This window comes from Doryrhamphus excisus, chromosome 16 (assembly GCF_030265055.1).
Source record: "Doryrhamphus excisus isolate RoL2022-K1 chromosome 16, RoL_Dexc_1.0, whole genome shotgun sequence".
Lineage (NCBI taxonomy): Eukaryota > Metazoa > Chordata > Actinopteri > Syngnathiformes > Syngnathidae > Doryrhamphus > Doryrhamphus excisus.
This window is the reverse complement of record NC_080481.1, coordinates 11,292,925-11,303,225: the sequence shown is the minus strand read 5'-3', so window position 1 is coordinate 11,303,225 and position 10,301 is coordinate 11,292,925. Positions and strand designations below refer to the sequence as shown.

At 40.8% G+C, this 10,301-nt stretch overlaps 3 protein-coding genes across 3 annotated transcripts; all 3 read left to right on the top strand.

Annotated features, from left to right (window-relative positions):
• The first annotated feature begins 4,036 nt into the window (after window positions 1-4,036).
• nppal (natriuretic peptide A-like) lies at window positions 4,037-4,960 on the top strand. Its single transcript, XM_058051892.1, has 3 exons — window positions 4,037-4,160; window positions 4,244-4,545; window positions 4,801-4,960. The coding sequence occupies exons 1-2, from the start codon at window positions 4,077-4,079 to the stop codon at window positions 4,541-4,543; spliced, it is 384 nt and encodes a 127-aa protein (XP_057907875.1). The 5' UTR covers window positions 4,037-4,076; the 3' UTR covers window positions 4,544-4,545; window positions 4,801-4,960.
• Window positions 4,961-6,384: 1,424 nt separating this feature from the next.
• On the top strand, window positions 6,385-6,957 carry nppb (natriuretic peptide B). The gene is made up of 3 exons (XM_058052225.1): window positions 6,385-6,495; window positions 6,564-6,828; window positions 6,911-6,957. Exons 1-3 carry the CDS (start codon window positions 6,385-6,387, stop codon window positions 6,925-6,927), a joined length of 393 nt encoding a protein of 130 aa, XP_057908208.1. The 3' UTR covers window positions 6,928-6,957.
• A 2,462-nt stretch (window positions 6,958-9,419) lies between these two features.
• On the top strand, window positions 9,420-10,248 carry nppa (natriuretic peptide A). Its single transcript, XM_058051798.1, has 3 exons — window positions 9,420-9,530; window positions 9,596-9,914; window positions 10,176-10,248. The coding sequence occupies exons 1-3, from the start codon at window positions 9,420-9,422 to the stop codon at window positions 10,178-10,180; spliced, it is 435 nt and encodes a 144-aa protein (XP_057907781.1). The 3' UTR covers window positions 10,181-10,248.
• The last annotated feature ends 53 nt before the right edge of the window (window positions 10,249-10,301 follow it).

Here is a 10,301-nt window from a genome sequence, read left to right as displayed (position 1 = left end):
TAGAGTATTTAAGTTTTTCAGACCCATTATGATTAACACACAAAAATTAGTAAATAAGAAGCTGAATAGGTAGTTTTTAATAAGAGTTTATTTAGGTGAAACAAGTTAAAAATACCATTAGCTAACGCTAAATATATGCGACAACATCCCTGTTGTGTGAAAATAGCCTTATCTGTTTAAAGGTGCCATTGGAAGGGTCACATGTATATGCTGGTCTTTCCAGTGGCCAAAGGGAATGATGTAATGGCATGGGAGCACGGAGCATGGGATCAGTATATGACAAGAATAGATAAGAGGCCTGGTAGAATGGCGTAGAATTTACTTAGAATGACTTGCATCAACTGTTTTATTATATTCTTTAATACAAGATTATTGAGCACAATACATGTGTTATGCGTATCTGAGCCCTGATTCATCCATGTGTTATTTAACACTTCACATTTGCCCACAATCATCTCAATTCATGCAACTGTCGAGTCTCGACCAATAAGCCGACTTGATCTGACTCAATGTTTATAAAGGCAATTGCCCCGTTGCTATATTTAGCGATGTTGTCAGTGATTACCAGGAAGTGGAAATGACACCTCTCTTGGCATCAAGCTTGTCAGCTTGTCATGCCATCATTTAGCAACCATAAGTAAGTGAGAGCCTCATCTTTGTTGACCGTCCTGCTTAGTAGATGCATTGATGCTGCTTGCTTCTTGAATGTAGATGTTTGTAGCTAGATTAGAAATTCCATACCTTACTCAGCTTATTAGATAATCAAGCGGGAGAGGTACTGTTATGAACTGCCATTGTTTTGGTTATGCGAAAACCACATGAGAGATTTCTATGAAACTTTGCACAAGTGTGGCACCAGTCAATTGCCACCTGACACTTGTTTTTGCACATTTTGGTTTCCCTAGTACTTTTCTGAGAACCTTGGGAATGAACGATAACATGTTTTGTTTGCTGAACTCATTTCATGATGATGGAACATTCATTCATTCATTTTTTTGAGGTAGGGTCGTGGGGGTGCTGGAGCCTATCCCAGCTGCAATAATCAAATCGCCTCTCATTGCGTGTAAATGCGCAGGGCCCACCGGACTGCTCATCAGTGGAAATAAGACATTAAAATATATTCATTAATTCATTCATTTTCTACTGCTTTTTCCTCACGAGGGTCGCGGGGGGTGCTGGAGCCTATCCCAGCTGTCTTCGGGCGTAAGGCGGGGTACACCCTGGACTGGTCGCCAGCCAATCACAGGGCACATATAGACAAACAACCATTCACACTCACATTCATACCTCTGGACAATTTGGAGTCGCCAATTAACCTAGCATGTTTTTGGAATGTGGGAGGATAATTTACTTGTATTTACTTGGTATCAGACCGATACCAACATTTTGGTGCTGTAACTTTGGTGAACAGTCCGGCTTGATGGCTGCACTCTTTTTATGAATGCATGAGACCCATTCACAAAAGTAAATCACCATTCACACCCGGGGGGAGTAACACTAGTAAGACTACTGACGTATTTGTGACATTTAATTTTCTGAATCCCACTCCCTTCAGACTTCAACAAGCAATTGTTTAATTGACGAGGCACTAAAGCACTAATTAAAGCTTTTAATGGTGTGAGGGACAATGGCGCATATTTCATCATAGTGACAGTTAAGAGATTTAAATGTCAGTCAGTATAACTAATAGGTTTTTTTTTTGTTATCAAACATAGGGGTCAGGTTTGGAAATGAATGGTGTCTGTTCATAGACGGTACTGGCTGGGTTTCAGACCCTTTCGTAACACCCCCAATATACAGTTAAATGACACATTTTGTAATGGCCTTTTATTGTAGCCAGCCTAGGGGAATAATCATGCAGTCCATCAGCATTTTGATTTGCCACACTTGTGAGGTGGATAAGATTATGATGAATGCTCACTAACATATTTGGACAGATGTGTGAACAAAATTTGAGACAGACGGGCCTTTTGTGTACACAGAACTTTGGATTCCAGCTCATGAAAAACATTGTTGATACTTTGATGTCAATGTGAGTGATTTCTCCCATAAAAAAACATGAGAAGCAGGAAGTGCTGCCATGAGGCCCCGAGTCAATTTAGCATAATGGCCCTCCAGTGGAGCGGCTGGGGAAATGTCAATTAGCAGACATCCACCTCCACAAGCCAGTTCAGGCTCACAGGGTTCAGGGCTAATCGCTCATCATTTAGTACGAGTCTGCGTGAACGGACGCTGAGTCGGAGGCGTGAGTCAAACACTTAAAAGAAGCACAAAAAGGCACACACACACTCTTCCAATTAGCCTTTGAGGCTCACAGCTGGATGTGATGGCCCATGTAGGACGTAAATACAACGGATACAGCGGTGAAACTTCTTTAGTTGCTTTGATTAGTGATCAACTGCAGCATTTTTTTCCCAATATATTTACCAAGAAGCATAGTATAATAAAGTACAGTAGACAGCAATAACATTCTCTCCGATCCAATCAGACAGTACTAAGCATGTAAACTGACTAAGACACAAACAGGCGCTAAAGAAGCCAAGACAATGAATGCATTAAAAGAAACAACATGGACGCTTTACAATAATTCAGCCCTCTTGATACACAGAACACAGCCAATGTGCAAAAAAAACAACCTTTTTGTGAATGCACATGCTAACCGTGACGGTCTAGCGGTGAATTTTTGCGTTGCTTTTGTGACAAAAATGACAAATGTGTGTGCAGTTTTGGAACGGAACACTGCCACTAATAAAGTTTAAAGGGAACCAGTTAATGCTTATTTTTCAAACTCCGATAGAGCAGCTACACATAATAACCAGCACAGAAAGCTTTCCATTTCTTCCAGAATCTGCACCTATTCGGCTGCGCTGACCCCTTACTTAGACGTTACATCAGGGGTCTCAAACTCAATTTACTTGGGGGGCCACTGGAGCCCCCAAGTAAAACGCATTTATTAAAAACAAAAAAATTTAAAAAACTTCGCTTTGGTTCCAATTTTCTACAAGAAAAGCTCTGATAAAACATTCCACTGTTCTCAAATATCTTACTTTTTATTTTTTTTATTTTTCAAAATAAGATGAAAAATAAATAAACAAATCAAGAATAAAGAAAATCAATCAATCAGTAATAAATAAATAAATATAATAATAATAATAATAAAACGGCAAATAATAGAAACTTAAGAAACCACATATAGTTGGTGGGTAGACAAATTATTTTTTTCAGATTAAAATTAACAAAGCATTATTAGAGCCCTGTAGACATGACAAAACACGACTATAATCACATTTATACATACATATTGCACAACTGCAGGGTCTTGAGACACATGCTAACTCGCAAACTAGAGAGCTAGCGACCTAAACGGTAGCCTTCAAGTTATTTCCTTTAAACTTAAATCGCCAAAAACTTACCACTTCCACACGGATAGGGAGGATAACTATTAACAGTTATTTAACCTTTAACATGAACATTAATCAAACGTAATATTTTTTTCCTGGTACATGATACCATACAGCATCCATATCAAACTTGCGCGGGCCGCACTAACATTAAACTTTCGTATCAAGGCGGGGGCCTCAAACTAGTGTCCTGCGGGCCACATTTGGTGTTTGAGACCCCTGCGTTACATGCACCGTATCACCTAAGCAATAAAAAATAAACCAAAGAGTAAAATATTTATATATTAAATATTTTAAAGCCATTTTAGACAGATTGTGTGTCTACATCTGTTAGAACCACAACAGGCAAGGCTACCAAAGCTTCTTTCTCCAAGTTCCCATTCATGCTTCTTCTTCTGTTGCTTTTCATTGGATTTACGGCAGTAAAATAATCTGGGAATGCACAAATGTATTCCTGTCCTAATAGTCCAAACTCAGTTGTGTCCCAACCCTCATATTCATACTCAACCGTGCTTGTACTCCCACACGTGACAACATTAGTCACGGCACGCTAATTTTCCAGGCCCGGTGACGTCCTCAGGTCTCACTATAAAGGCTTCACCTGGCCATGCTGAGAACCAAAGCAACAAGAGGAAAGTCAGGCTGAGTCGTACTCCGGCAAAAAGAAAAAAGAAAATGAACCTAACTTTGTCTCTTTGCTGCTTCAATCTGCTTTTACTGCTGAATTATGTTCGAGGCAAACCCATGTCTGATTTACTGGTAAGTTCAATTCCCTTTTTGCTTTTCATCCATTTACACTGCAGATACTCTGTAAACATGTTTCCAATTCCTTTTCCCGCCAGAGTGTGAAGCAGATTTTGGAAGAGATTAATCACGTATCTCATCACTCCTCAGAGGAGATGCAAGACAGAGGAGGCACCACAGTGAAGTCGGAGCACGGGGATTCAGACTGGCATCCTTTGGACTCCTCAGATCCCAGTAATTCTGCACTGGAGGCTAAAACAGACACATTTTCTCGTCTTTTCAAAGACCTCTTCCGGACCTCAAAGCGCTCTTGGGGCCGGTACAAGAAAGCCGGACTGAGGAGCTGCTTTGGGGTCCGCTTGGATAGGATCGGATCTTTCAGCGGACTGGGATGCTGAGGGTAAGAACCCCCGGAGAGATGCGATGCTTTGTCGTTAATCACATAATGATGTATGTCATGTACCGGTAGCTTCATGTTCATATATTATATTCATAATAATAATTACATCATTCTGTATACATTACAAATAATTAAATGATTAATATAGTAGTTCTAATTGTACTATACACTTAAAATATTGCCTACTACAGTACACATAGGGGTCCAGTAACAATGATGCAATAATAGAAATGTATCTTTTTTTCTGTTTGCCAGGCATACGCCATCCAGATCCATCGGCAACGTAAAAAAAAATCTATTTTTGTTTCTACACACCACTGTACAGCCTCCCGTTTCATACCTTATTGTGATAGTAGGCTATTTATTATTTTTGCATTGATTTTTGTTGTTAACAATACAGTTGCCTTGTATTATATCATATTGTAGTAAAGGAATTTGCATACAAGTGATCTGTGGTTGGTTTATTTATGTGATATATTTATGTCTGTATGTCTCCTATTAAACTTCCTGTATGAGCATACTAGAGAAGATTCACAGAACAACATATATATTATTTATTTACATTTATTTATGTTTATTTTATCTCTAAAATGACTAGATTAGTGTATAGCAAATCAAAGTAATAACATTAATATATACTATACATACATATATTAACTAATTCATTCATTCATTTTCTACCGCTTATCCTCACGAGGGTCGCTGGGGGTGCTTCGGGCGAGAGGCGGGGTACACCCTGGACTGGACGCCAGCCAATCACATATAGACAAACAACCATTCACACTCACATTCATACCTATGGACAATTTGGAGTCGCCAATTAACCTAGCATGTTTTTGGAATGTGGGAGGAAACCGGAGTACCAGGAGAAAACCCACGCATGCACGGGGAGAACATGCAAACTCCACACAGAGATGGCTGAGGGTGGAATTGAACTCGGGTCTCCTAGCTGTGAGGTCTGCGCGCTAACCACTTGTACGCCGTGCCGCCCTATTTATAATCATTCATTCATTAATTTTCTACCGCTTTTTCCTCACGAGGGTCACGGGGGTGCTGGAGCCTATCCCAGCTGTCTTCGGGCGAGAGGCGGGGTACACCCTGGACTGGTCGCCAGCCAATCACAGGGCACATATAGACAAACAACCATTCACACTCACATTTATACCTATGGACAATTTGAAGTCGCCAGTTAACCTAACATGCTCCAGCACCCAATCGCGACCCTCGTGAGGATAAGCGGTTGAAAATGAATGAATGAATAAAAAATGCAATGATGATAATAAAAGTACACATAATAACTGAGAAGTACGTATGGCAGGTTTTGTGCTGCTTCCTGCCACGTGAAGGTCTCAGGTCATTTTTGGAAGTGTCATAAAAGCCAATAGGATGTCTGAAGAACCATCTAGCAGACTGGTAGTCTGGATCCAGTTTGTCCTTATGAAGGCAACCATCAACAGTCTCTCACACACACACTCCTTAATTTAGCAACATCACACCCACATAATGGGCGGTGGTTTACTACTTCCCGTTGGCCTGTGACAAGGAGGTCCCGTGTTAGGTGGTGTTGGTATGTTTCTGCTAGTGCATGGATGCCGCTATGTCATATGAATGCCCCACTTCTGAGAGACAACCCTTTAAAAGGAGTCGTTTCCGACAGCTTGGGTTATCAGGACCAGGTGTCAGGAATGCCAGTCCAATTCCTGACATACCTTCATGGATTGGAGCTCGTGTATAAAAGACTAGAGGTTGGTCTTATGGGCTTCATAAGAATCCACAAGCTGTTCAGCAAAGAAACAAAAAAAAGGTCACCTCTGAAAGAACTACTAGATATAAGAAAAGATGCTCTCTTCTATCATCGCCTGCAGCTTTCTTCTCATCTTGCACCTTCAACTACCTAATGCATATCCGGTCAGCACGAGTTTGACCACCAGTGACATGGACATCTTAGAGGTAGGTCTAAAAATCTGGCTAATTCTTCTCTAAAAGCTAACATACTGTACCTCATTATATGTGTGTAGGTGCTCCTTCACAAATTAGAGGAGTCTCTTCCAGTGCAGACCAAGATGGAGCAGAGGAACCCTGTTGACAACCTGAACACAGACGCCAATGCACAGCTGCCGCTAGATGCTTTGGATGAACCTTCAGTCAGGGAGTTCCTCTCAGCCAAAAACCTGAAGAGCATCCGGAGCGACACCTCCAGGAAATATTCTAGTTGCTTTGGTCGCCGTATGGACCGAGTAGGTTCCATGAGCTCTCTGGGCTGCAACAGTGTTGGCAAAAACAGTAAGTCCGGAGTATATTCGATAAATTTCAAATCTGCCAATTTTGCTGTATTTGTCACATTTATCATTCTCTTTTCTTGCAGATTCAAAATCAAGATGAAGTCTTACCATCTACGGTATAACCTTGGGCAACTGCAATGTCTCTACCAAAAGATATTTTCTATTCATTTGATATTTATTGGCTAATATTTATTAAAATTGTTCGTTTGTGCCTTATGAATATATTTATTTAAACATCTGTACACCATCATGCTTGCTTTTTTTCCCCAAAGTAATTTAATAAATGTTTACAACAGCAAAAAAGCGACATTATTTTACAACCAGACTTCATAAATAAATGTCATATGTGTCATATATGTCATATGTATTTACCTCACCTTAGAGTAACATGCAACAGTGTTAATAATAATCATTGAGTCAATCAAATGAGCAATTTGTGTCAAAGAAAAAGGCAAAAACTGACTGCAACAGGAACGTTATCCCATCGCCATATATATATATATATATATATATATATATATATATATATATATATATATATATATATATATATATATATATATATATATATATATATAATATATTTGCCAATAGATTATGTTTGTATAGCTGTTATCAAAAATGAGCACCAGTGCAGACAAGATGTTAAAGTACCACAAAAGTGTACACATTGTTATCGAAATGCAACTTAAGACCCACATGTTCTATTTCTGCATCATCCTGGTAAATGTAGCCATTTTCCATTGTTGTGTGTTTAAGTTAAAACCGAAATAATCAACTTCAGCACCACGGATAGCACACTTTTGAATCAGTATTTCACAAAGGCTTACATTGGATATCAACATTGGATAACTTCTACTTGTTTACTTCTCATACGACTTCCTCGATATATTTTGCAAACTAGTAAAAATCAACAAGCTCCCCAGCATGCCTTGCGGCAGGAATATATGGGTGTTTTTTTTGTCTCCCATATTCCAAAAAACATGCTAGGTTAATTGGCGACTCCAAATTGTCCATCGGTATGAATGTGAGTGTGAATGGTTGTTTGTCTATATGTGCCCTGTGATTGGCTGGAAACCAGTCCAGGGTGTACCCCGCCTCTCGCCCGAAGACAGATGGGATAGGCTCCAGCAACCCCCCGCGACCCTCATGAGGAAAAGGCGGTAGAAAATGAATGAATGAATGAATGAGTAAAAATCAACAAGATACCCAGCATGCCTTGCGGCAGGAATATATGGGTGTTTATTTGTCTTCCACATTCCAAAAACATGCTAGGTTAATTGGTGACTCCAAATTGTCCATAGGTATGAATGTGAGTGTGAATGGTTGTTTGTCTATATGTGCCCTGTGATTGGCTGGCGACCAGTCCAGGGTGTACCCCGCCTCTCGCCCAAAGACAGCTGGGATAGGCTCCAGCACCCCCGCGACCCTCGTGAGGAAAAAGCGGTAGAAAATGAATGAATCAATGAATGAGTAAAAACCAACAAGTTACCCAGCATGCCTTGCGGCAGGAATATATGGGTGTTTTTTTGTCTCCGACATTCCAAAAACATGCTAGGTTGATTGGTGACTCCAAATTGTCCATAGGTATGAATGTGAGTGTGAATGGTTGTTTGTCTATATGTGCCCTGTGATTGGCTGTGAAGCGACCCTTGTGAGGACATGCGGTGGAAAATGAATGAATGAATGGGTATGACCACATGGTGCAGTAGGTTGTGTTGTTTGGAAGGCTTTTTTGTACACACTAGAGATCGCATCTGACTACTTTGAGGACTCAAACGTGCCACAATAGCACTGCAAGTCATGTTGCCAGCTACACTTTCCATGTTAAAGATTTGAAAAAATAATTTGGAAATAGTTCTGATGTGGCTTGGGGAGGGGCGTTGTTTGCCCACCCATGTGTTCCGGTGCCACAAACAGGAAGGGATGTCAGGGTTTTATAGCTGAATTTTTATTTTTGTGTGGGATACCACCACAACAAAAGCCCTGTGTTTTTACAAGGGATCTTTATTAGGGATTAGTGTGCCTGTTGTGCGATGATTCAAACCTACAATAAAAGCAGGTAATCAAGTCTGGTGCTTGTCTTTCTCACCTATTGACTACTGTAGAGTACTACATAGCATCACAGCGTCTTTGAATGACTTCATTTAGCCATGTTTATACCGGAAAAGGCAGTAAATATGTACAACTGATAATAGGCCGTATTCAACCGTATGGTTTATTAATTCATGTATCTTTGAAAAACTGGATAGGAACTGTTTTCTCCTACTATGGTATTTTCCCGCATGCTGTGAGCATTCTTGTGACTAAACACCAAGTCTGAGCTCACAGCTTTGAGATGGCTCCTGAGGTCATGCCGCTGTTTGCCGGGAAGGGTGATGGCACACAGACATGTAAAATGTATCCTCACACAAACACATGCACACAGCAGCCACCTCCGAGCACCACTTGAGAGTACATCTGACCGGCAGCCTTATCGTGCAGAAGTGTTAGAATGCACTTGAGGCGATATGCAAGAGGATGAGCCATCGATGGCCCTGCTGTGCTTATATAAGATGATTCCGGCTTTGTGACTTGCAATTGAAGGATAACATGAGGGTTGTGGTCCTGTGGGGCCTGCTGCCCCTGCTGTGTCAATACACGCTGGTTAGCGGTCACATTTTGGGAAGAACTTCTTCACTTGATGACTTGACTCAGCTCAAGGTAAGACTCTGCAGGAGGACATCTTCTCTTGTGTAAAGCTTGCCACTATGCATTCTCCATCTCAGTCTTTGCTAGAACGCTTTGAGGAGACTCTGTCCGAAGTAGCCCAGGAAGACACCTCTGACACGGACTATGCAACGGCTAACCAAGAACCAGAGCGCAGCCAAACCAACCGAGCATGGAACCCAGAGCAGGACAGAGAGCAGGAACCAGTGACACTGGACCGATCCCAGCCACTCTCCGAAGCCCAGAGCAGGGCTATGAGTCAGAGGAGCCGTCTAATGGATCTGCTGCTGACTGCCAGGAAGCGGACGTCAGGCTGCTTTGGTGCCAGGATGGACCGCATTGGGAATGCAAGCGGTTTGGGCTGCAACAATGCCAGAGGTGAGCGCTTGGCACAGTGGCACCAATTTATATTCTCATTGCTTCAACAGAAAAAATATTATTTTTTAAATCCTGTAATATTTCCCCATCATTCCTCACTGAATATTTTTGTTATTATATAATATCACATTATTTAATCAACAAAACAATGAATATTGGAGGCTAATATGTTGTAAACAGGAAGAAAACTTGTATACTGTAAAAATAAGTCACTGTTATTGAGAACATACAGAATGTGATCTCTTCTCTGTCTTTTTTCAGGCTAGGCTGACTCCTGTAGAACACGTGCAGGAGCATTTCCTCAATAATCAACAAAGATGACAAATTGAATATAAGATTCTGTATTTCAAATGTGCATATGCCACGTGTGCATCTCTGTTTATCATG